The 27,793-nt window shown below is 39.1% G+C and overlaps 1 protein-coding gene across 2 annotated transcripts in view; it reads left to right on the forward strand.

Annotated features, from left to right (window-relative positions):
* MCU (mitochondrial calcium uniporter) overlaps positions 1-27,793 on the forward strand; it is a 64,943-nt gene that overhangs the window by 11,904 nt on the left and 25,246 nt on the right. Inside the window, exons 1-3 of one of the 2 annotated variants that reach the window (XM_011927848.1) lie at positions 12,465-13,012; positions 23,505-23,675; positions 24,766-24,870. In XM_011927848.1, the coding sequence (XP_011783238.1) occupies positions 12,994-13,012; positions 23,505-23,675; positions 24,766-24,870 (295 nt within the window). In that variant the 5' untranslated portion in view covers positions 12,465-12,993. Of the gene's footprint in view, positions 1-12,464; positions 13,013-23,504; positions 23,676-24,765; positions 24,871-27,793 lie in introns of those variants that run through there. The other variant, XR_001000239.1, reaches the window with a different exon arrangement.

The following is a 27,793-nucleotide window of genomic DNA, read 5'->3' on the forward strand; positions in this document are numbered from 1 at the left end:
CTAATTTTTATATTTTTTGTAGAGATAGGGTTTCACCGTATTGGCCAGACTGGTCTCGAACACCTGGCCTCATGTGATCCATCCACCTCAGCCTCCCAAGGTGCTGGGATTATAGGTGTGAGCCACTGTGCCCGGCCTCATTTATCTGTTAAAACTAGGGACATAGTTAATGTGAAGATCACAGAAGCACCATCTTTTGTGTTTTCCAACCATTGGGTCTTCACATTATGGGTAATGATCAAACACTCCAGCCTCTTGTTGTATCAGAGCCTAGACAGAAGGAATTCAAAGTCTGAGACCTCCTACTCTTGCTTGTCTTTTTCCCCACTTAGGTATAGGACTACAGTACTCTTCTTTGATGTGGGAAGGGATAAACAGATGCTTGGAGGCCACATGCAATCCTTTGTAAAGGTCTATGATGCTATAAACTGGTGACAGGATCCAAACCTTTGTTGTTTTTATGGTAGCGGAGGGAGATGTGTTTACAACTCTTACTGCCATTTCTCTTACCCAGTATTGCGCATTTACAGTTTAGGTTGCTTAGTTTAGGGGTTGACTGTTAGATATGTTTCCTCTGTGTAAAGTTGAGTTTGATAGAGCTCTGATTTCAACCTTAGAAACATTTATTCATAAGCACAACAACCGCTGAAAGAGCATCCTGCAAATTTACAAGGGTGCCTAAAACTAAAAAAGCCCAGAAAATGAATCATGAAAACACTAGAATCCCCAACGTTTAGTCAGTATAATTTTTGCAGTGTTATCAGAATCACCTCCCAAAGCTGTTACGTGAATTTATAGACAGTGTGCTCATATTTGCCAAATCTTCTAAATTTGGAAGAAAAATCCATTGTGATTACTCATTTGTAATATGGAAAGGTTAAAAAGGGGAAAATAGACCAAAATCAAAATAAGGAAAATATTAGCTGGCTCTCTGTTTCCAGTCTCTTAAAGACAAAAAACTGATAAATTAGTACCAATTAATATATAAATTAAAAAACAGTACTTAGCACTGTGTTGTGGCCAGAAAGGTAGCTGTGTTGCCCCCAGTCAAGAGTCAGTATGTACCCAGATAGCAGTACTTTCTACGTGGCCATGAGCCAGAGGACCATAATGCCACCTGGCTATGCTACCTATTCCTTGCCCTCCGCCATCATTAGATAGTTTGAATAAAAAGAATTTCTCTCACTGTAAAGAAAAGAAAAGAAAAGAAAAGGTTTATATTGCTGAATCCACTCAGCTTTTGCTGAACTATTTCATTCAAAAATTTCTAGTCTTTATGATATTGTTTAAAATTATCATATATTCAATATCCACATATATCAATATATATTCATAAAGAATATCAACCAAGTCACATGTTATACTACAGCAGGAAGGTCAAGTGCCATTGGCAGTTATGATATTTAGTGGCAATTAACTTGAACTAATAAATTCATATTGGAATTGACATTAATTTTGCTACTTATTACCATTACTGTTATCCTATTATATATACCTACATTCTATCCATATGGAGATATTTCAGTAATTTAACAATGGTACAGTTATACTGGGGTATCTGGTCAAGTGTTATCAGAGGACATAAATGCTAATAGGTTGCCAGTATGAGGGTTTGAAGGCAATATTATTTTTACAAAAGCTAAAAGGATACCAACTTAAGAAAAAAAAGAGTGTCTCCCCAAATTCCAGCCAACACTATTTATCCTTCCTAAGAAAACTAATTCATATTACTTATCAAGAAATAAAAGCACAAAATTATTTGATTTAATGTAGCTTAATGTCCTTATTTTACATCTTTCTAATTTTGTACTTTTTTTTTTTTTTTTTGAGACAGAGTCTCACTCAGTTACCCAGGCTGGAGTGCAGTGGTGTGATCTCTGCTCACTTCAAGCTCCGCCTCCTGGGTTCACGCCATTCTCCTGCCTCAGCCTCCCAAGTAGCTGGGACTACAGGCGCCTGCCACCACACCCAGCTGATTTTTTACATTTTTAGTAGAGACATGGTTTCACCGTGTTAGCCAGGATGGTCTCGATCTCCTGACCTCATGATCCGCCCGCCTCGGCCTCCCAAAGTGCTGGGATCGTGAGTCACCCGGCCTAATTTAGTACTTCTAAGTTAATTTTACCTTAGGTCAGTATAGCTTGTGAGAAAACTGCTTAATCCACAGCTACTCCAGTAAGTAGAGTTTGGTCACCAGTAACAGAAATTTCTACCATCACTCCCTGCTCTTTGTTGTGACTGCTGGTCATCTTCAGTATTAAATGAGGGCTTCACCCTCAGTTTTTACAAGTGGAAGGTCTAAAATATCATGTCCTGTAATTATGGTATTTATATACTTAGTAAATATACCTATACATACTACTTTTCAGTAGTTGTTAATTATGTTAGTTGACAAATCTGGTTATGACGGTAACAACTGATAATAAAATACGTAGATTATCTTAAATGCTTACCTGTCTAACAAAGCAATCTAACAGGTTCTAGATTTTTTTTCTTTTTGGTATCGTAAATACTTATGAGGATCTATTGAAAGCTCTAGACCCGTTCTCTAGAAGAATTTATATAAACATAGGAAATTTTGCATACAATGTTATAGTGATACAGATTCCCCTAGACCAAACCGTGGAGCAAACACATACCCATACTAACCCCCATGTTCCCTTTTATGAGAGGCATTCTGCTTAAAGGTTAGGAGTACAAGCTTTGAAGTCAAGCAGACCTAGGTTTATATCCCAGTTCTACCACTTAACCTCCTTATAACCCCCGGTAAGTGATAAGTCAAAGCCTGTTTCCTCATCCGTGAAATGTAGATAGTAATAGTTAACACCTCCAACAGAAAAATGTAGAAATAGTAGTTATTCTGTAAGGAGTGGTTGTGGTAGTGTTAAAGACCTCAAATCTAAAACACGTGGTCTTGGACTTATTTTAATTTCTCTGTGCCCCAGATCCTCAACTGTAAAATGACTAATAGTAAAATTTTTATGGTTATATGGTTCATACTTACTTGAAGTCTTTAAAGCCTTCAGGGGTTTCCCTTCATGTTAGTGGAAGTTACAGTGATGTGGATAATTCTGCTGTAGACCGTTTGTATAATTTATCATACAACTCAGAACACTTTTGAGAATGAAAGGAGATGCCTGATACTTTTTTTTTTTTGAGACCGAGTCTCGCTCTGTCACCAGGCTGGAGTGCAGTGGTGCAATCTCAGCTCGCTGCAACCTCCGCCTCCCGGGTTCAAGTGATTCTCCTGCCTCAGCCTCCCGAGTAGCTGGGACTACAGGCGCCCACCACCACGCCTGGCTAATTTTTTTTTTTTTTTTTTTGTATTTTTAGTGGAGACGGGGGTTTCACTGTTTTGGCCAGGATGGTCTCGATCTCTTGACCTTGTGATCCACCCGCCTCAGCCTACCAAAGTGTTGGGATTACAGGCGTGAGCCACCACGCCTGGCTGCCTGATACTTTTTAATAGTATAGACCAGGACCTATCTTCACTCTAGCTATTGGGAAAGTGTGAAAAGTGAGCTAGACAAACAGCAAGAAAAATAGCCTTATCTAGCTGATTTTTTTTTTTTTAATCCAGAAATGTAACCCTACTCAAATTGCCTTATGGCCTGGCATGGTGGCTCACACCTGTAATCCCAGCACTTTGGGAGGCCAAGGTGGGAGGATCTCTTGAGTTCAGGAGTTCAAGACCAGCCTGGGCAACATAGACCTCATCTCTATCAAAAAATACAAAAATTAGCTGGGCGTGGTGGCATGTGCCTGTGGTCCCAGCTACTTGGGAGGCTGGGGTGGGAGGATTGCTTGAGCCCAGGAGGTCAAGGCTGCAACGAGGTGGGAAATCAAGTTGACAGTGAGCTAGGATCCGCTACCGCACCGCTCCCTCCTGAACGACAGTCAGACCTTGTCTCACAAAAAAAAAAAAAAGTGAGAATCGCTAGAGAGTTGTTATGTTTATCTTGTACTTAACAAAGATATAAGATTTCCCTACAAAAATTGTTTGTGGGCAAATAATTTTAATAATGAAAATGTTTGAAAATTCCTGTTTAATAATAAACAATCATCTGTTTAGTCAACCCAAGTAACAGATAATATATAAATTCTAAACCTAAGGTCTGTGAGTGGTTTTGGGAACCAGATATATGCTCCAGCTTTTTTTTGTTTTTGTTTTCTGTCCTGTTGCTTTTTAAAGAAGCTTTATTGAGCTGTATTTCACATACCATAAAATTTACCCATCATTGTACAACTGTCACAACAAACCATCTTTTTTTTTTTTTTTTGAGATGGAGTCTCGCTCCATCACCCAGGCTGGAGTGCAGTGGTGCGGTCTGGACTCGCTACAACCTCACCCTCCCGGGTTCAAACGATTCTTGTGCCTCAGCCTCCCTAGCAGCTGGGATTACAAGCATGCACCACCACGCCCGAATGATCTTTGTATTTTTAGGAGAGAGGGGGTTTGGCCATGTTGGCCAGGCTAGTCTCGAACTCCTGACCTCAGGTGAGCTACCCACCTCAGTCTCTCGAAGTGCTGGGATTATAGGCATGAGCCACCATGCCCAGCCACAACAATCCATTTTCGAACCACTTGCTTGTTTGTCAGTTGATAGTGTAGCAAAAATTTTTTTTAAAGTTCCCCAGTTCTAATCTTCACTCACACCCTCAACCCCAGGTAACCACCAATTTGCTTTCTGTTTCTGTAGTTAAACCTTTTTCAAAAATGTCATATAAATGGACTCATACAATATGTAGTCTTTTGCATCTAGCTTCTTTTACACAGCGCAATGCTTTCAAGGCTTATCCATGTTGTAGTGTGTATTTGTAGTTCTTTATTTTTATTGCTGGGTAGTATTCCAGTATATAGAAATATCACATTTTGTTTATTCACCAAATGAGGGACATTAGAATTGTTTTCCATTTTGAACTATTAAAAATAATGCTGCTGCCAACATTTGCCTGTAAATCTTTGTATGGACATGTTTTCTTTCTTCTTGGATAGATACTTATGAATGGAATGATTGGGTTATACTGTAGGTGTATGCTTAATTTTTTAAGAAACTGTGAACTGTTTTCCAAAGTGACTGTACCATTTTGCATTCCCACCAGCAGTTCATTGGTGTGACAGTCTCCCTACATCCTCCCCAACCTTGGTACAGTCAATCTTGATTATAGACACTCTAATGGATGTACAGTATTACTTCATTGTGGTTTTAATTTGGATTTCACTGATAATTAATGATATTGAACATCTTTTCATGTGCTTATTAACCATTCAGGTATTTTATTTAGTAAAGTGTCTATTCAAAGGACCTTTTAAAAATATTTGACTATTTATCTTCATATTATTGAGTTGTAAGAGTTCTTTATATAGTCTAGAGTTTTTCTTGTTAGTTTTTAAAATAGTTTTGAGAGAAAGGGGACAAATGTTATTAATGACTTTTTGTCAAGTCATGTTAGTAACTGTTGTACACAGTTGGAAAGTCTGTGTCATTATTGTATTGAGGGCACATACATACCCAACCACTATACCCCACCACTATATATCTTTCATTCCAGCTTTAAAAAGACTTGACAACAAAAAAGAAATGAAGCATTGAAGCTACTTAATCACCAAAAATTATAGGGCACACAGAGCCCAAGTATTTTAATGTGGCAGAGTTCTCAGCAACTTAAATACAAAGTTGTGAAAACAGAAGCACCTTGTTTTTTTTATTTTAAAAATATATCCAACAGTTCAGATTTTTTTTTGTAAGTAGTAATTACAGTTTGAAACTTTACCAAAATGTGGATGCACTTGTTTCATCACAGAACTCTTTCCTTGAAGGATTCTTCAAGATTGACTTTTATATTACCAAGAAAAGAAGCCACATGAAATTGGAAAGACCTTTAAGCTTTATGTGCTGACAGTGAACTACTTCGCTTGGAGCAGAAGCAAATTTATGTCAGATTTCAGGTGATCCCATCCACTTCAGGATTGTCATCATTTTTTCCAATATTTTGAAGTGAATTTTGAGGGAATTGGAAACTAACTCATCTTCCTCCAGAATACAGCTTGGTGAAAAAACTGATACTGCTCAAAGTAGTTAGTTCCTAGTTTTTGTCTGTTAACATGCATGTTGACACAATTAAAGAAAAATTCCTAATATCCAGGTCTCTTGTGGAAATTAATGGCTACCAGCGTCTCTGACAGACTATTAAATTTCTTTGCCAAAATAAGTACCAGAAAAAAATTTTTTTTTTTTTTGAGATGGAGTTTTGCTCTTGTCGCCAGGCTGGAGTGCAGTGGCACTCAGCTCACTGCACCTTCCTCCTCCTGGGTTCAAGTGATTCTCCTGCCTCAGCCTCCTGAGTAGCCGGGATTACAGGCGCCTGCCACCATGCCCAGCTAATTTTTGTATTTTTATTAGAGACAGGGTTTTACCATGTTGGCCAGGCTGTTCTCAAACTCCTGACCTCAGGTGATCCACCCGCCTCGGCCTCCCAACGTTCTGGGATTACAGGCATGAGCCACCGCGCCTGGCCCAAAAAAAAATTTTGACTCTAATGAAGATCTTAGTATTCTGCACAGATGGCGCATCTTCCAAACTTAGCAATGTGCATACTTATACTGCCTCAGAGGAGAAAGCAGCTCCACCCATTGTAATAATGCATTGCTTTTCTTTCTTTCACTGGCACATACTGGCTTTGAAGGCTCTTCCAACAGGCCTAAAAATTTTGCCTGCTACCACAGAAGTAAGCAATTTCATAAGAACAAGTTTTTATCAAAAAAAGTTTAAAAATTTAAAATTCTCCTTTGCTTGATTAAATTTTTGGCAGGAGTTTTGCTTTTTGAGAGAAAAGAAAGATTAGCACAGGAGGAGTTTATTCGTAGCTTGATTTACTTGGGGATATTTGGGGCTTTATGAATGAGTAATCTAATTCAAGACCTTATAGTTGTTGTTATGGATTTGGCAGAAAAATCATAAACTCTTAGCCAAACTATTGCTCTGAGTAAGGTAAAGCCAGGAGTTTGAGACCAGCCTAGGCAACATGGTGAAACCGTCTCTACTAAAAATACAAAAAATTAGCTAGGCGTGGTGGTGCACACCTGCAGTCCTATAGTCCTGTAGAAATGGACAACCATGTGAAGTTTCTACTCCTTGAAGTATCTCTGTAGGCTAGTCATGAATGAAAAGTTTTGTCAGTTTCTCCGTAGGCATATAGGAAAACCGCAGAGATCTTAAAGATTACCTCCACACAGAAAACCTCACAATTGAAACTTGGATTTATAATCTTTTCACTTTTCATATTGTATTGAGTAGTGATATGAAATCAATTCTCAGACAATTCTTAGTTTCCTTGCACAAACCTAACCTAGCATCATTTCGCAAAGTGAGCTGTGATTCTGTTTGTTACCATATACCTTTGTCGGAATTTTCGGTACCACTTTTCATCAAAATAGAAAGTGAACAACCTTTTGGATATCAAAGATAATATTCAGTTTACCATGTTCCAAAACTAGGGCAGTATGTGACTTCTTTAGTCAAGCCAAACAATAGCAGCCTATAATTTACATGTTCTTTCCTCTTGAATTAACTTTTATTTTCCGTTTAATTTGTATATTTTATTTCTTTTTAAAAACCAGGAAATGGCCATTAATTTTGGTTCAAAAATGAGGGAAATAATCCTTCAGGTTTTGTAAACATTGATTTTTAAAATAGGGCAATACAAAGAAAATCATATTTTCTTCGTATTACATATAAAATAAAGTAGTTATATAAAATAACATTTTATAAATTATAATTATAAAATAATTGTAAATAAATACAATAATTTATTTTATAAATTATATCTAAAATTTTTATGTACAAACTGGATTTTTTTCAGGAAATAGGGTTGAGGAAGAAGTTCATCCATAGCTTTATCAAATTCTCAAAGAGGTTAATTAACCAAAAATACTAAAAAACAGACTATTTTTTAGAGTAGTTTTAGGTTCACATCCCAAATGTGAGAAGGGTACAGAAATATCCTATATATTCCCTGCCCCCAAATCCTTGCATAGCCTCCCCCGTGATGAATATCTCCCCATGAGAGGAGTACATTTGTTATAATTGATGAGCCTGCATTGACACATCATTACAACCCCAGGTCCATTAATTTTCGTTAGGGTTCACACTTGGTGTTTTACATCCTATGGGTTTTGGGCAAATGTATATGTGATGTGTATCCACCATTATAGTATCACACAGAGGAGTTTCACCGCCCTAAAAATCCTCTGTGCTCTACCTATTCATATCTCCCTTTTCCCTAACTCCTGGTAGGCAGGTACCAATCTTTTACTGTCCCCATAGTTTTGCCTTTTCCAGAATGTCTTACAGTTGGAATCATACAGTATGTAGCCTTTTCTGATTGACATCTTTTACTTGGTAAGATACATTTAAGTTTTCTCTATGTCTTTTCATGGCTTGATAGCTCATTTCTTTTTAGCACTGAATAATCGTCTGTTATCTGTACCACAATTTGTCCACTTGCCTACTGAAGGACATCTTGGTTGCTTCCAAGTTTTGGCAATTATGAATAAAGCTACTACAAACATCTGTGTGCAAGTTTTTATATGGGCATTTTTCAGCTCTTTTGGGTAAATACAGAGAATCATGGTTGGTAGCAGTATGTTTATTTTTTTAAGAAAACACCAAACTGTCTACCAAAGTGGTTGTACTATTTTGTATTCCCAACAGTAATGAATGAGAGTTCCTGTTGCTTCACATCCTTGCCAGCATTTGATGTTTAACTTACTCTTTCGCCTTGTTAAACTCAGTGGAAGCAGTCATTTTAGTTCTCTTGACATTTAAAGAAAATTTTAATTATTTTACATAGTAGATTTTTCTGAAATTATTGTGAAGCAAACACATTCTGTATACATATTAATTATAGATATTCTGTCAGATGCAGCAGCTCATGCCTGTAATCCTAGCACTTTGGGAGGCCAGAGCAGGTTGATCACCTCAGCTCAGGAGATTGAGACCAGCCTAGGCAACTTGGTAAAACCGTCTCTACCAAAAATACAAAAAATTAGGCTGGGCGTGGTGGCTCATGCCTGTAATCTCAGTACTTTACGGGGCCAAGGTGGGCGGATCACCTTAGGTCAGGAGTTCGAGACCAACCTGGCCAACATGGCAAAACCCCATCTCTACTAAAAATATAAAAATTAGCTGATCATGGTGGTGGGCACCTGTAATCCCAGTTACTTGGGAGGCTGAGGCGGAAGAATCGCTTGAACCCGGGAGGCAGAGGTTGCGGTGAGCCAAGAGTGCACCACTGTTGCCTGGGCAACAGAGCAAGACTCCATCTCAAAGAAAATGTAAAAAAATAGAAATACGAAAAATTAGCTGGGCATGGAGGCATACATCTGTAGTTCTAGCTACTCAGGAGACTGAGGCAGGAGGATCTCTTAAACCTGGATGGTTAAGGCTGCAGTGAGCCCTGATCATGCCACTGCATTCTAGCCTAGGTGACAAGAGTGTGACTCTGTCTCAGAATAGATATTCTGAGGATGTTTTTGCGATAATGTATAAGGAAGCTCCTTATTGTCACCAAAGTAGATAGATATTTAGTTTATTCTGTTAAAATGACAATCTTATATTTTGTCTAGCATATAATTTAACAAAGCATATAGACTTTTGGAATTATCCTTAGGAATATAGAAGTGATTGTTAAATTATTTGAGGGCATCTAGGCATAAAACTAGTAAAAATAAAATGTAAGGCATTTATTGAGAATAATAAACTTTATTGAAGGACGTAAGATAGGAATAAATGCAGTGTAATACCATCTTAATAGATATGAAGACAACAATTGTAAATTGTCTATTTTCCTTAAATGAATTTATAAATTCAATGCAATGCCAATCAAAACCCCAGTGGGAGCTGATCAACTTACTTAAAAATTCACATGAAAGAGTAAAGCTATATAAAAGACTAAGATAAATTTGGAATAGGAAAACACGGGGACATGTGGTACCTAAGCACATACTAAGACATATTTCTAAAACTGTAATAATCAAAACAATGAAGTATTGGTACAGGAAAGATTGTTGGATCAGATTAGAGAAAGCTTACATATATAGAAATCTGACATGTGATTGATTAGCATTGTAAAGCCAAGGAGAAAGGGCAGACTATTTAATAAATGGTGCTATTACAATCAACTTCTCAACATCACAAAAATAAATAAGTTCCAGATGAATTAAGGAGTAAAATGTGAAACACAAGGCTCTAAAAGGAAATAAAAATTTACATCAGAAACTAAAAACATTGACTAGTGCTACTTTCTCTTAGCCTTATTTTTATTTATAATGGGGGAAATAATCTGGTTTTTCAATATACAAATTATGGTATACAGTCATGCATGTACTGAATAACAACAATGTTTCAGTCAACAATGGGCCACATATATGATGTTGGTCCCAAAAGAGTATAATACTGTATTTTTACTGCACCTTTTCTATGTTCAGAAATGTTTAGATATACAAATACCACTGTGTTATAGTTGCTGACAGTATTCAGCACAGTAACATGCTATACAGGTTTGTAGCCTAAGAGCAATACCTAGATACCTACTAGATGTGTGGTAGACTATACCATCTAGGTTTTGTAAATGTTATCTATGATGTTCACACAGTGACAGAATCACCTAATGATGCATTTCTCAGAATGTATCCCTGTCGTTAAGCAATGTATTCATAGAATGAAATTCTATATAGGAGTTGTTTTTTTTTTTTTAATTTACCACTTCCTTATATATAGGAGTTTAAGTGAAGGTTTCCAGAAATATGATTCAATTTAGATAAACCTCAAAGCAATGATTATCATAAAAGACAAGTTTTAGAGGGTTGTAAACACCGTGATCCTTTATATATAGGAGTCTCCCCTCCACCCCTTTTTCCATGGCTTCACTTTCCATAGTTTCAATTACCCACGGGCAACTGCAGTCTGAAAATATTAAATGGAAAATTCCAGAAATAAACAGTAAGTTTTTGTTTTGTTTTGTTTTGTTTTGTTTGAGACAGAGTCTTGCTCTGTCACAGGCTGGAGTGCAGTGGTGCAATATCATCTCACTGCAACCTCTGCCTCCCAGGTTCAAGCAATTATCCTGCCTCAGGCTCCCGCGTAGCTGGGATTACAGGTGCCTGCCACCACACCCAGCTAATATTTGTATTTTCAGTAGAGTCAGGGTTTTACATTGTTGGCCAGGTTGGTCTCAAACTCCTGACCTCAAGTGATCTGCCTGCATCAGCCTCCCAAAGTGCTGGGATTACAGGTGTGAGCCACTGCGCCCAGCCCAATTAATAAGTTTTAAATTGAATGCTGTTCTGAGTAGTGTGATGAAATTTTGTGCTATCCTGCTCGATCCCACCTGGGATGTGAATCATCCCTTTGCTCAGCATATCCATGCTTTATCTGCTACTCGCCCATTAGTCACTTAGTAGCTGTTTCAGTTATCGGATTGACTGTTGTTGTACTGCAGCACTTGTGGTCAAGTAACCCTTATTTTACTTAATACTAACTCCCCATGTACAAGAGTAGTGACGCTGGCATGTTGTTTTAATTGTTCTAATTTTTTCTTAGTTCTTTCTGTTAATCTCTTATTGTGCCTAATTTATAAATTAAACTTAAAAATTTTTTTTCTTCTTTTTTGAAAATGAAAATGTTTGACTACACTGGGAAGGCTCCCCCCACCCCTCAAAGCCAGAGCTAACAAAATTGTTCCCTTTAGGGTCCAGATGGAGGGAACCAGGATAGGGACTGGGAAGAAACCAGGAAGCAATGAAGGGAAGGAGTGGAAAGGAATAATCCAAATGGAGAGGAATAAAGCCTCCAAAACTCTTCTACCTAAAAGTAGGAGATCTTAGATCCAGGGGAACTTCCTCCCAGTGTGGCCCGGGAGACAGCTGAACTTTAGATGTCAGTGTATCCATTTCCATTTTTATTGAGACGAAGTCTTGCCCTGTCGCCCAGGCTGGAGCGCAGTGGTGCAAACTTGGTTCACTGCAACCTCCGCCTCCCGGGTTCAAGTGATTCTCCTGCCTTGGCCTCCCAAGTAACTGGGACTTCAGGCACATGCCACCATGCTGGGCTAATTTTTTGTACTTTTTCACTAGAGACGGAGTTTCGCCATGTTGGCCAGGGTGATCTAGAACTCCTGACCTCAAGTGATTCGCCCGACTTGGCCTCCCAAAGTGCTGGGATTACAGACCTGAGCCACCGTGCCTGGCCTGTATATTGATTTCTGATCATGTTGACAAGTTTATTTTTGGTCATGAATGTACCACTTCTCCATATGGGCTTCTCCATAGGGCTGCAGGATTGTCCTCATGATATGATGACTGGCTTCCCCTAGAGCAAGTGTACGAGAGACCAAAGCAGAAGCTGTAAAGTCTATTACGACATAGTCTTGGAACTTACAGTCATCACTTCAGCTGTATCATATTGGTTCTGCAGACCAGCCCTGATTTGATGTGGATGACACTACTCAGGGCATGAATATAGACAATCCCTGACTTCTGATGGTTCAACTTACGGTTTTTTGACTTTATGATGGATTTGTTGGAGTATTAAATGCATTTTTTGACTTACAGTGGGTTTATGCAGAGGTAAGTCAAGAGGCATCTATACTATCTTAGTCCATTTCTTTGCTGCTATATCAATTGCAAACTGAGTAATTTATGAAGAAAAGATTGATTTGGCTTACAGTTCTGGGAAGTCCAAGATCGAGGAGTCCATCTAGCGAGGGTCTTCTTGCTGCGTTGTAACCTCGCAGAAGGCATCACATTGTGGGGAAGTGTGCACAGGAGACAGAGAGGGGAAACTGAATTGAACTCACCTTTTTTGTTTTATCAGGAACCCACTCCCCCAGTAATTAACCCACTCCTATGATAATGGCAAAAATCCAGTTACAGGGGCGGAGCCTTCATGACCTAATCATCTCTTAAAGGTCCTGCCTCTCAACACTGTTACAATGGCAATTAAATTTCAAGGTGAGTTTTGGAGGAGACATTCAAACCATAGCAAATACTTACAGGCAAGGATTATAGAGAGCCTTCTTGAAGGCTGGCTATCACAGTACTAAGTATTGTGTATTGAGATATATATTTGTGCGTGTGTGTGTGTGTGTATAAATGGATAGAAATGGTAAACACCAACTACCAACTTCAGGATAGTGACTTCATTTGGAAAAAGATCACCCTGCTTCAATGTGGAAAACTGAACTGGAGCAAGGCTGGAATGAAGGACTCCAATTACAGTGCAGCTGATAGAATAAAAAGACAGTGGTGGCCTGGACTAAAATGGTGGTAGTGTAGAGAGTATCAGAGGGCTTAGAGATGTTTAAAAAATAGAATGAAAGGGCCGGGTGTGGTGGCTCACACCTGTAATCCCAGCACTTTGGGAGGCTGAGGCAGGTGGATCACGAGATCAGGTGTTCGAGACCAGCCTGGCCAACATAGTGAAACCACGTCTCTACTAAAAATACAAAAAATTAGCCAGGTGTGGTGGCAGGCACCTGTAATCCCAGCTACTCGGGAGGCTGAGGCAGGAGAATCGCTTGAGCCTGGGAGGTGGAGGTTGCCGTGAGCCGAGATTGCACCACTGTACTCCATCCTGGGTGATGGTGCAAGACTCCGTCTCCAAAAAAAAAAAAAGAAATGAAATGACATGATGACTAATTAGATCTGAGGAATATCAGATTCAGATTCTGGCTCTATGATTAGTCAAGGATAGCAGGTAATTTTCTGGCTTGGTCAAAAATAAAATAATGGTGGTGTTATTGGTTGAGATTATGGGTGGTTAGGGAAGATGGATTCACTTTTAGGACTCTTGAGTTTGAATTATGGCTGTGGGAGACCCAATTTCTAGCAGACAATTGAATATAGGCTTGGGATATCATCAGCATTTACATGAGACTTTGGGGAGACACGAGATTCCCCAGAGAGTGTGTGAACTGAGAAGCACAGAGGCCGAGGACAAAGCACTTAGAAAGTTTTAAGGGATGAATAGAGGAAGAATAACTTATGAGGGGAAATTAGAAGGTCTAGACAGAAAGAAAAGCTAGAAGCCTCATAGAAGCCAATGGGGAAACTTTTTTACAAAGTGAGGGAGTCGTTAACATCATTAGATGCTGCTGAAACAAGCAAGTTAAGAGCTAAAATTTCTACTGAATTTAGCAACCTAATGTCATGTGTGACCTAGAAGAGGATTTCTTAGTCAAATGAACTATTGCTATTGAATTGAACTATGTGATCTTAGGAATATTATCTTTTTCTTTTTCTTTTTTTTTTTTTTTAGACAGAATTTCGCTCTTGTTGCCCAGGCTGGAGTACAGTGGCACAATCTCAGCTCACTGTAACCTCCCCCTCCCGGGTTCAAGTGATTCTCCTGCCTCAGGTGCCTGAGTAGCTAGGATTACAGATGTCTGCCACTACACCCAGCTAATTTTTTGTATTTTTGGTAGAGATGGAGTTTCACCATGTTGGCCAGACAGGTCTCGAACTCCTGACCTCAGGTGATCCACCCACCTTGGCCTCCCAAAGTGCTAGGATTACAGGCATGAGCCACTGTGCCGGGCCCAGGAATATTATCTAACATTACTAGACTCTATTATTATTAGCTGCAAAAGAAAGATGTTAGTTTGTATGATCTCTCTGGCCTTCTAACACTGAAATTCTGTGATTATATCTCATATTTATGATGCAGAATATTACAGAAAATGGGGAGGAAATCGACAACGTTGAGATCATAAGCCCCTGAAATCATCCATCATATATAGTTCTACTCCAAGTAGCTTTGCAGAAAAAGACCAACATGGGCTTCCTTACTGTACCAGTTCCCTTTCATAATAAGCCCTCAAAATATATACAAGTGATGTATTTTAGTGGAGATTTTACTCATTATTTTGAACACCAGCCAAACTTCATATTATATATTTTTACAAGCATTTTAAAAATATTTTACAAAATAATAAGCATTTGTATTTTATGACTGTTTTTCAACTCCTGATGCCTCAAAGACATTTTTTAAAAATGTGTTCCTGCTTCAAATGCAGTTGTTTGTAGTTTCTGCACTACTCTTCTTAGTCGGCACAATTCCACAGCTTTCTGTTTTTATGCCTAAATCTGTTATCATGTTCTAACTCTAAGTATTCATGTTGAACGCTCCATAATTTCTAGGCTTTTTTTGAAGCACACTGCTCTGGAACATACTTATGTTATTTCTTATTTTATTCACATGGAAATCAAAACAAAAGAAAAAAATCCAACCAAACAGCCACTTGATGCAATGTATACTTTAAAAGAATATTTTGTCTCTAGATAATAGTAACTGACAACTGTCATTAGCTTGTGAATACCCATTGTGACTTCACTACAACCAGCTGTTTATTGTTTATATTGTGAAACTTGAGGAACCTTGGCAATTGTTATTCCTGAGTTGCAAACTAAGAAATCTAATGTTGACATTACAATCCACAGTGTAGGACAGAAGAGCAGGCCTTGGGATTTCAAAAGCAGTATAATAAAGGCTTGTCAGCTCTGAAATGCGCTATTCCTTGTAGAGTTTCTCAAAAGCATCATGCTCGTTAAAGGAAGAAGTTAAACTGGGTATGAAAGACCTTCATATTCTCCGTTGACTTTGACTCAGTTATTTTAAAACAGTAACCCCTAAGCATTTACCTGTGAAACTGATGTTTTAGTGCATTTGTAACTGCCCAACAGCTTCTCTGTGACCACTACCTAGATAGAGCCAATTTGTCAAGACACCAGAATTGCAATAGAGAAAGAGTTTAATGCACACAGAGCTGGCTGAATAGGAGACTGGAGTTTTATTACTCAAATTAGTCTCCCCAAATTGGAGGCCAGGGTTTTTCAAGGATAGTTTGGTGGGCAGGGGGCTAAGGGAATGAGTGCTGCTGATTGGTTATGGATGCAGTCACAGGGGTGTGGAAAATGATCCTCATGTGCTGAGTCCTCTTCTGGGTGGGGGCCACAGGAGCCTGAAAGGACATCTCAAAAGGCCAGTCTTAGGTTCTACAACAGTGATGTTATCTGCAAGAGTGGGTGTGGGGAAGTTGCACATCTGTGACCTCTGGAATAATGGCTGGTAATCCCTTACACTTACATCTTAGCAGAATTCAGCCTCCTCCCATCTTCCTAACCTGGTGCTCTTTCGTTAGTTTTGTGAAGGCAGTTTATTTTGGGGAAGGCCTATTATTTAAACTAAAAACTAACTTTCTCCCAAAGCTAGCTAGGCCCAAGCCCAGGAATGACCAAAGGCAGTTTGGAGGTTAAAGGAAATATGGGGTTGGTTAGATTAGGTCTCTTTCACTGTCATAATTTTCTCACTTTTATAATTTTTGCAAAGACACTTTCAAGATCCTCCAGATATATTTCAGACTCACAGATTCTGAATTCAACTCTCTCTACTTCTTGATCTGTGGTTACTCTTTTTCACATATATAGAAAGGGGATAATTGGATAATTTAATCACTAATCTTAATGACTTCATCATCATTACTGCCTATAGAAAAGATAGAAATATTCTCGTGTTAGTGGTTCTGACTTCAGGAAACAGTAGATTAATTGCTAAGGATTCTTTTAGAACAAGAAGGAATATGACACATTTTAAAAATATCTTTAGGTATTGCAAACTTTAGATAGTACATGCTATATATTCAATTCAAATTACTATTTTGACCTCTTCTTCCTTAGGAAACAGACTATTCCTTTGGACAGAAAAAGGCAATAGGGATTTCTGATTTTGCCTTTTAGTTTTTATGTAAAAATTCAAATCATACATCCATGAAGTATTAACTGCTGTGAGAATTACTATCCTGCTATAAACAACTAGAACACCAGACAAAATATCTGAAAAATATCTGAAACAACTGTTTTCAGACACTGGACGATAGGCACACAGGACTGTGATGCCTGAGATAAGAGGAACAAATGAGTTAAACCCTGCATTGGTTGAGTTTACAGCCTGAGGCAGCCTCTAAACTGCATCACAGAGAAGGGAAACAGAGCTTGGCCATCTAGTTAAGATGAAGAAACAGAGATCAGAATTTGTAAATCCCAAGGCAGCTAGAATTTATGAGACAGAGATTTACAGAGGAAGGAGCTATGAAGAAAAAGAGAAGTCTTGGAAATCTGCAAAGGCATCCTGTGAGACTTTGGCTGAATTCTAAACCACAAGACCAGGCTAGAACTTCCTAGAAAATAGCTATTGCCAGTAACATAAAATGAATAATTTTGCTTCCCTCTAGCCATAGTAGAGAGATACACTTGAACACTTGAACATTTGGTAGACATTCTCATAAGAACCGTATCTTAGAAGTAGGGACAAATTGGTCCTAGAATAAAGGATTCTCTAGATCTCTCCTAAAAGAAGTTTTTGAAGTCTTGAAAGTGCCAAACTAACATGCAAGTAATTTAACTATACAAGATCCAGCACTCAACAATGTAAAATTAAAAATGTCTATCTAACCACCAATCAAAAATTACTAGGCATATGAAGAAGCAAAAAATAAACCTTCCAAAAATTCAGTCAATGAACAGACCTGGAAATGTCAGAGATAATGGAATAAACAGCCAAGAATGTTAAAATAGCTATTATAAATATGATCCTTATGCTCATAGAGAAAAGGAAAAGCATAAAATATAATGTGAAAAGAAATGGAAGATATAAAAAGAAATAGAACTTCTAGAGGTGAAAAATATGCCTGAAATGAAAACACCATATAGATGGAATTACCAGAAAATTAGACACCACAGAAGAAAAAAAATCCATGATGTTGAAGTATATTGCGATTAAAACTATCCAAAATGAAACTGAGAGGGGGAAAAAAAAAAAAGCCCCTGAAATGTATGAAGAAAACCTCAGTGACCTGTGAGACAGTATCACATGGCCTAACATAAGTATAATTGGAATCCCAGAAGGGTAGGAGACAGAAAAAAATAATAGTTGAATAAAGGTCAAAAGTTTTCCAAATTTGAGGAAAGCCAGTTCTAAAAAATCTAACAACTCCCAACCATTCACAGAGAAAAGCAAAGCACATCACAGTCAAATTGTTGAAAACCAATGATAAAAGGAAAATGTTAAAGAGCAGGCAGAGAGCTGGGCATGGTGGCTTATACCTGTGAGCCCAGCATTTTGGGAAGCCGAGGCAGGAGGATCACTTGAGGCCAGCCTGGGCAACATAGTGAGACCCTTTCTCTACAAAAATTAAAATTAAAAAAATTAGCTGGCCCAGAGCTTTGGGAGGCTGAGGCGGGTGGATCCCCTGAGGTCAGAAGTTCGAGACCAGCCTGGCCAACACAGTGAAACCCTGTCTCTACTAAAAATACAAACATTTGCTGGGTGTGGTGGTGTGTGCCTGTAATCCCAACTACTGGGGAGGCTAAGGCAGGAGAATTGCTTGAACCTGGGAGGTGAAGGTACAGTGAGCCAAGATCACACCACTGCACTCCAGCCTGGGTGACAGAGCGAGACTCTGTCTCAAAAAGAAAATAAAAATAAAAATTAGCTGGGCATGGTGGCACATGCCTGTAGTCCCAGCTACTTTGGAGGCTGAGGCAGGAGTATCCAGTGAGCCCAGTAGTTGAGACTCAGTGAGCCATGATGGTACCACTGAACTCTAGCCTGGGCAACAGAATGAGACCGTGTCTTTATTAAAAAGTAAAAGTTTTAAAAAGGCAGGCAGAGGAAAAAAGACACAGAGGAGCAAAGATAAGAATATACACAAATTCTTAATATATACTGTGCAAAATAAAATCTCTTTAAAAGATAATCAAAAGGTAAACCACACAAAAATAATGTGTGGTTTATAATATATGTAGAAAAATGTGTGAGAACAATACCATGAAGAATGCAAGCAGGGAGGAATGGAAGTATATTGTTGTAAGGTTCTCTAAAACTATACCTAAAGTGATGCTATATTATTTGAAGACAGATTGTGATATGGTAAAGATGTATAACATAGAACAGAATTCAGCAAACTATGACCTTCAGCAGTGCTCCTCAACGTTTTTGGCAGCAGGGACCAGTTTCGTGCAAGACAGTTTTTCCATGGTACCGGTCTGTGTCCTGGGGGTTGGCGACCCCCTGACCTACAGGCCAAAGCCAGCCCATTGCTTATTATAAATAAAGTTTGTTGGAACACAGCCATGCCTATTTGTTTATATATTGCCTGTGGCTGCTTTTGCACCACAGTAACAGAGTTTATAGGTGTAACAGAGTTTATAGTTGTAACAGAGATCTTATGACCCACAGAGTCTAAAATATTTAATACCTCAGCCTTTACAGAAAAAAGTTTAGCAATACCTGCTCTAGATTAATGCTTTAAAAAAACAAAATAAGAGCCCCTGGCCAACATAGTGAAACCCTCTCTCTACTAAAGAAAAATTAGCTGGGTGTGGTGATGGGTACCTGTAGTCCCAGCTACCCGGGAGGTAGAAGCAGGAGAATGGCTTGAACCCAGGAGGTGGAGGTTGCAGTGAGCCGAGATCACACCACTGCACTCCAGCCTGGGCAACAGAGCAAGACCCTATCTCAAAATAAATAAATAAATAAAGTGCATTTAATAAGTCAACAGCAGAGATTAGCTTGGGCATTGTGGCTCAATCCTGTAATCCCAGCACTTTGAGATGCTGAGATGTGAGAATTGCTTGAGTCCAGGACTTCAGGGTCAGCCTGGGCAACATAACGAGACCCTGTCTCTACCCTGCCCCCCCCCCAAAAAAAAATTATCCAGGCATAGTTACATGTGACTTTAGTCCTAGCCACTCAGGAAGCTGAGGTAGGAGGATCACTTGAGCCCAGGAGATCAAGGCTGCAGTGAGTTGTGATCACACCACTGCACTCCAGGCTGGGAGACAGATTAAGACCCTGTCTCTAAAAAATAAAAGTGAGAAAGAAAATAGAGATTAAATTATAATAAATAGTGATTAAATGAAAAAATCATTTTTAAAGAGATTAAAAGATAGTAAATCTAAAAAATGGCAAGAATAGAGGAAAAATAGAAGAAAGAACAGTAGGGTCAAATAGAAAATAAGTAGTAAGATGATAGACGTATACTCAGCCATACTTATAATTACATTAAATACAAATAATATATACACTTTAATTAAAAGACAGAGATTGTTAGATTGGATAAAATAGCAAGACCCAACTATAAGCTTTCTGCAGGAAACTCACTTTAAATAAAACATGGATAAAGTAAAAGGATAGGGAAAGATACACTATGAAAACATGTCACACAAAGGCTTGTATGCAAATAACCATAAAAGCTTTATTCATAGTAGCCAAAACCTGGAAACAACCCAGATGTTCATCAACAGGATAAATAAGTTGTGGTTTGTCTATGCAATGACACCTTCTCAGGAATACAAATGAATGACTACTAATAAACTAGTTAATTGATGAACTACTAACAACAACATAGGTGAATCTCATAATATGCCAAGAGAAAGAAGCCAAATACAAAAGGGTCCATAGTGTGATTTTATTTATATGTAACTCTATAAAAATTAATCTGTGGTGACAAAAATCAGATCAATGGTTACCTAGGGATTAACTGGGATGGGGATCAGAGAATTTGGGGGAATCAAAAATGTTCTTTATTTTGATTCTTATGTCAAAACTCATCAGATTTCCATTTTAAATAAGAATGTGTTATTTATAAACTGTGTCTCAATTAGAGTTATTTCTTGAAAATTCAAATCATGAAAGATTTTAGTGTGAAGATTTTGTGTATAATGTAGGCCTTATGAATTACTAGAATAGACAAGGAAATAAGATGTAGATGTCTACAACTACAACTATGGAAAATTTGATGCATTTTGGATTTCCGAAACATTAATCTCACACATTTCCTATAAACTGTTTGATTAGTAGGGATATAAATCCTTAGAAGCATAATAGAATGTAATTTTTGACTCATTTTATTTTTAAAAATTGTTTTTAGAAGCCAGGCATAGTGGCTCACGCCTTTAGTCCCAGCACTTTGGGTGGCCAAGGCGGGTCACTGCTCAAGCTCAGGAGTTCAAGACTAGCCTGGGCAACATGGTGAAACCTTGTCTCTCCAAAATATATATATATATATAGCATGGCATGGTGGTGCGTGCCTGAAGTCTCACCAACTTGGGAGGCTGAGGCAGGAGAATCGCTTGAGCCTGGGAGCCAGAGGCTGCAGTGAGCCGAGATCCCGCCACTGCACTCCAGCCTGGGTGATAGAGCAAGGCCCTGTCTCAAAAAAAAAAAAAAAAAATTTAGACATGGGGTCCCACTCGGTTGCTCAGGCTGGAGTGCAGTGGCACAATCATAGCTCACTGTAGACTCAAACTCCTGGGCTCAAGCAGTCCTCTTGCCTCAGCCTCCCGAGTAGCTGGGACTACAGACACGTGCCGCCACATCTGGCCAACTTTTGATTCTTCAAAGGAGCTAGTAAGGAAACATTATCATTTATGTATCATGTAGTGTGCTAAGTGTTTTAAATTATTTATGTATTTCACTCATTTCTCACAACAGCTCTATGAGTTAGGGATTAAACCTTTTTTTTTTTTTTTTTTTTTTTTTTGAGGTGGAGTCTCGCTCTGTCACCCAGGCTGGAGTGCAGTGGCTTGCTCTCGGCTCACTGCAACGTCCTCCTCCCAGGTGGAAGTGATTCTCCTGCCTCAGCCTCCCTGGTAGCTGGGACTACAGATGTGCACCACCATGCTCAGCTAATTTTTTTATTTTTAGTAGAGACAGGGTTTCACCATGTTGGCCAAGATGGTCTCAATCTCTTTACCTCATGATCTGTCCGCCTCGGCCTCCCAAAGTGCTGGGATTACAGGCGTGAGCCACCACGCCTGGCCAAAGCCCATTTTATATATGAAAAAAGTGAGACTCAGAGAAGTTACATAATATGCCCAAAATTACAGAGCCAAGATTCAGTCCCAGGTTTGACTCCAAAGCCTGTTTTCTTTCTTCAGTGCTAATATATCATCTTTAAATGCTTAGTTGCTTATGTAAAACATTTTGATTTTAAAAATGCATTTTTAAAAAAATATATTTGAAAATTATTGCGAAAGAGGGTTATTCTGATGTTTGTTTTACTAGGGCCCTACAAATCAAGAATACTGAGGGAAAAAATAAGGAAATAGGCATGCTATGCTATACTTTTGTAGAAGATCCCTTCAATTTTATAACTCATAATAAACTTTCCCTTCATAACATTTTGTTATAAAACCTTAAACAACAGAGTTTTGGTTCTGTCTAGCCAAGCTCATGAAGACATTCAAGAGAACATGAATTGTTTTTGATAGTATGCTAACTGAAGAATGATGAGGTTCATGAATTTGGAAAGGAGACGTATATTTCTCATAAAGGTTGCAGCCTGCAGGGTGGCCATTCTGACAGTCTGGGAAGTGTAGCCTCTATTCAGAAGCCAAAAACAGACACTTTGAGGAGTAGGCAAAAAGAACAGGAATGCATGCTGAGCAGGGTGGCCAAATATACATACTCAGTACATTATAGGAGAGGCCATGCATGTTTATGAAAGGAGAAACGTGTGTATGCACAACTGAGCTTCATGCCCCTTCATGGGTCCCGTGTACAAAAATGGCTGCGTCAGCATGATCTGAGGATGGAGTTTTCAGCTCTCTGATGTCAAAAGATGAAGCAGAGGGTGTGAAAACCCTCACTGTGCATTCTCCGTAGACTGGCCAGAACCACTCCACGGTCGGAGGACTCTTATCAGGCAAAAAAGAGGGGCAGTGTTGGGCAGTTAATTGGTTGATATCAATGGTGGAGTCTTTTGAAAGGGCTAGTTTCTCTTAAGCCCTTAGGAAAGAGTGCCTAATGGTGGCTAGCAAGGAGGGGATATAATGAGTTGTGTCTGACCTCCCATCCTGTCATGGCTGAGAACTTAGCTTTAAAGGTTTACCCTGGGTGTCCCTTTGGCTAAGAGGGGGTCCATTCAATCAGTTGAGGGGCTTAGGATTTCACTTTTGTTTCTCACTTATCAGCTTGTACTATATATACATGAATGGACTGTTTTGGAGTAAGCGTCTCACTTATTAGGGTACTTCTTGAAAGCTCTGGATCCCAAGAGCCACATCCTATAGGCTATGAAGTCTGGCCCAGCAATCTCTGACTGCTTAATAAAATCTTGCTAAATGGATCCAGGGCTTGTATTCACCAATATCAAGAGCTTCACCTGATATCCTTGGGAAAGCCTCTCCTTGACCCACTCAGAAGACAGTTCCTTGCCTGTTTTTTCATATCTGTAAAATGAGCTGTGTGATCCATTTGATCTTTTATAAGCCAGTTTCCAGAATAACCTTCAACTAAAGCTAAAGGGCATGTTCTTAAACCTTCTTTGAAAACATTTTAAATCATGCTAATAATAGACCCCCATGCAAGAATAGTAATCTTTACTGTGACTTTAACTTACATTGAAATCCAATTATCATATGTTTTTGGGTCTTTTTCATTCAGATGTTACAGTGGTTTATCAAAATGGGTTACCTGTGATATCTGTGAGGCTACCATCCCGGCGTGAACGCTGTCAGTTCACACTCAAGCCTATCTCTGACTCCGTTGGTGTATTTTTACGACAACTGCAAGAAGAGGATCGGGGAATTGACAGAGTTGCTGTCTATTCACCAGGTATAGTCACCATCATTATTAATTACCATCTACCCCTCATTTCACCCCACACCAATTTCTAGACACATACATATACCATACACATAGCTACAAAAGAACCCTATACTGTTAACTTTAGAAAACTTTTTTCTTTTGCTTAGCACTTACCAGGAGAGAAAGTGATTTCTCTCCCAGTAGTACTCAGAGTATAATTGATCGATTTTAGCAAATGTGTATGCACAGGGAATCTCATTCAAAAGCAGCTCACATATAATGCCATGAGCAAGGATGAACAGTCAATCACATTTTATTGAGACTTTTTATCATTACTTTAGGTGTAGAATAAATACTTCAAGTAGTTAAACCCTCATGTCTGGAAAGAAAAGTTTGCCAAAATAAAGAAGTATATGATTTGAAAAGAATATAAAATAAGGCACTAAAAATTACCATTTTATGTATTTCATTTATTTATTTTTTAAGTTTTTAAATTTTTTCCCCATTGTTTTTTCCCCCATTTTTACTTTAAAATTTTTTAAACCTACAGAAAACTTGAAAGATTAGTTCAATAAATGCCCATTTACCCTTCACCTGGATTCACCAGTTAACAATTACCACAGTTCTACTCATCTAGCAATATAATTAGTAGACCAGCGTGGTGGATGTGTAATACTTTGTTAACCCCAGCATCTGTCTCTACTGAATTACTGGCAACTAATCAGTGACTGTACTGAAAAGTACCATATGTCAGAAAATACTGGTTTTTTTTTTTTTTTGACTCAACCAGCTTCCATTATGGACAATGTTAAGTCCATACAGCTCTCCCAGTGACCCTAGATTTCCAATGTATACCTATAGAACTATGACCATTAATTATTTCACTTGCTCATATAGTTCACAGGAGAAGCTGTTGTTAAATCTTCACAAACTCGAGTCCTAAAAACAGAGCTTTAGGCAACCTAAACTTTGCATAGAACTGGGAAATGAAGTAAAAAGTTAACTGACATTTAAAAAGGAGGAGGTAATTTTTAAAAACTATTTTGAAGATTGAATTTTCCTGACCATTCTTGAATAATTATGGACCTATGACAAGTTTCATTTGAAATTTTCACAGATGGTGTTCGCGTTGCTGCTTCAACAGGAATAGACCTCCTCCTCCTTGATGACTTTAAGCTGGTCATTAATGACTTAACATATCACGTACGACCACCAAAAAGAGGTAAAATAGTAACCTTGGTAAGGTCACAGAAATGTGGGAAGGGCTTTTGGAAAGAACTTTATTTTTTTTCCTTGGGTAACCTTGAGAAACAGACAATATTCAAAGAACACTGAAAGAGCTCATTGAGTACTTGGCACTTGACTAGTACATTGACTAAAATCACTTAGATTCTGCCTTGGCTAAAATCACTTAGATTCTGCCTAGATGCCAGAATGCTTTATTATCTGACATTGTTACTCTGTTTCACATAAATGAATGTCCTCCATAACTGAAGCTCCTTCCCTTCATAAAGGCCAAAAGTCGTACTACTTTAATAACATTACAGGGGATATCTTTTTAAAATAAGCTGTAGGCTTCTCTGTTCTCTTAAGCGTTGTAATAAGTATTGAGCTTTTTTTATGGCTCAAGGTCAGCAGTCTGAAAGTCAATTATTGTACAATAATAATAGTTCTTAGGAACTTCTGAAATGAGGCATGGTTTTTTGTTTATTTTTTTGTTTGTTTTTTGTTTGTTTGTTTGTTTTGAGACAAGGTCTCACTCTGTCACCTAGGATGAAGTACAGTGGCATAATCACAGCTCACTGCAGCCTCGACCTCAAATTATCCTCCTACCTCATCCTCCCAAGCAGCTGGAGTAGCTTGGACTACAGGCATGTGCCACCATGCCTGAATAATTTTTTTTATTTTTGTAGAGATGAGGTCTCACTATGTTGCCTAGGCTGGTCTTGAACTTCTGGGCTCAAGCACTTCTCCCTCTCTGGCCTCCCAGAGTGTTGGGATTACAGGCATGAACCACTGTTCACAGCCTGTATATGCTTTTATGGGAAAAGGAAGGGTGCTTACAATTTTAAGAGGGCACCAAAAAACTCAGTAATCAAGATAAAGAATTGTTGTTTTGTTTTTGTTTTTAAGAGTCTCGCTCTGTTGCCCAGGCTGGAGTGCAGTGGCGTGATACTGGCTTACTGCAACCTCCACTTCCCAAGTTCAAGCTAGATACGGGTTTCACCGTATTTGTCAGGCTGGTCTTGAACTCCTGACCTCAGGTGATCTATCTGCCTTGGCCTCCCAAAGTGCTGTGATTACAGGCATGGGCCACTGTGCCCAGCCGCCAGGCTAATTTTTGTTTTTAGTAGAGATGGGGTTTTGCCATGTTGGCCAGAATGGTCTTGAACTCCTGACCTCAAGTTATCCACCTGCCTCAGCCTCCCAAAGTGCTGAGATTATAGGCATAAGTCACCGCACCCAGCAAGATAAATGGTATTTTAATGTACTGTTTTAAAAAACCAGAGTTAATGCAAAAAATGCATGACGAATAAAATTTTAAATAAAGACAGAGTCAGTATTGCTAATATTTCTTTTCATCCTGGCCTCTACTATGGCTCTGCACAGTACAATGCTAAGTAGCCCTCTAAAATAGCGTTTTGAGTTGTGTCTTTTTTGGTCCCGTTTATCTATTTGCCCTTGATATTCATTGTTACTCACTGCTGTTGTTAATGCCCCTTCCACTACTCCTTCGACCAGCGCCATAGGACAGCAGTTCCCAACCTTTTTGGTACCAGGGACCAATTTTGTTAAAGATAATTTTTCGGCCAGGCGCGGTGGCTCAAGCCTGTAATCCCAGCACTTTGGGAGGCCGAGACGGGCGGATCACGAGGTCAGGAGATCGAGACCATCCTGGCTAACACAGTGAAACCCCGTCTCTACTAAAAAATACAAAAAACTAGCCGGGCGAGGTGGCGGGCGCCTGTAGTCCCAGCTACTTGGGAGGCTGAGGCAGGAGAATGGCGTAAACCCGGGAGGCGGAGTTTGCAGTGAGCCGAGATCCGGCCACTGCACTCCAGCCTGGGCGACAGAGCGAGACTCCGTCTCAAAAAAAAAGAGAGAATTTTTACATTGACAGTGGTGGCAGGGGCAGAGGCAGTGGTTTTGGAATGAAACTGTTCCATGTCAGATCCTCAGGCATCAGTTAGATTCTCATAAGCAGCACAAAACCTAGATCCCTCACATGCACAATTTACAATAGGGTTTGTGCTCCTATGAGATCTAATGCTGCTGCTGATCTGACAGGAGGTGGAGCTCAGGCAGTAATGCTTACTCGCTGGCCGCTTCCTGTGTAGCCTGGTTCCTAACAGGCCACTGACCAGTACTGGTTCGCACCCCAGGGGTGGGGGATTGCTGCTGTAAGACATTCCTTCTTTTCAATCCTGCTTTTAGGAATTGAGTTTAGGCCTGGTAAGGTGGCTCACACCTGTAATCCCAGCACTTTAGGAAGCCGAGGCAGGAGGATTGCTTAAGACCAGGAGTTTGGGACCAGCCTGGGCAACACAGTGGCAACCAGCCTGGGCAACACATCTTTAAACAAAAAAAAAGAGAAAGAATTGGGTCTAACATAGAAAAGTTCTGAGTGAAACCCTGTTATTAAATTCCTCTATAATCTGGTCCACATCTACCTTTTAAAATGTTTTCTTTCCCTCCTACATGTTGCCTGCTTTTTCTCCACTGTGTATTCCTTTATGGTTTCCTGAACTATGCCCCGTTCTTTTCCATCTCACTGTTTGCTCACTTTCTTCTGCCTAAGATGCCTTTCTTCCTAACTCCCGTTTTCTCAAGTCAAAATTGTCAATATTGACTCTTCCAGTAAGCCTTTAATGATCATACTCTTTCCTTCTCTGACCCCTGACCAACCAAAAATGATAAATATCTTCTCTGAATTTTGTTTCGTCCTTTTCTTTGATGCTCTGAGGGAAGGCACTGTGATTTCATATTCTTCATTGATTCCTTCTATATTGAGTGAATTAAATGTATTTAATTTCATTCACTCTGGGTAGCATTTTGATTGTGCAGAGGCCATATTCACTTTCTTTAAGCTAGATGAGAGGGAGCTAGCTGGGAGAAAGTATAGAAAAGTATCCTTAAATAGTAAG

Source organism: Colobus angolensis, unplaced genomic scaffold (genome assembly GCF_000951035.1).
Source record: "Colobus angolensis palliatus isolate OR3802 unplaced genomic scaffold, Cang.pa_1.0 Scaffold12, whole genome shotgun sequence".
Lineage (NCBI taxonomy): Eukaryota > Metazoa > Chordata > Mammalia > Primates > Cercopithecidae > Colobus > Colobus angolensis.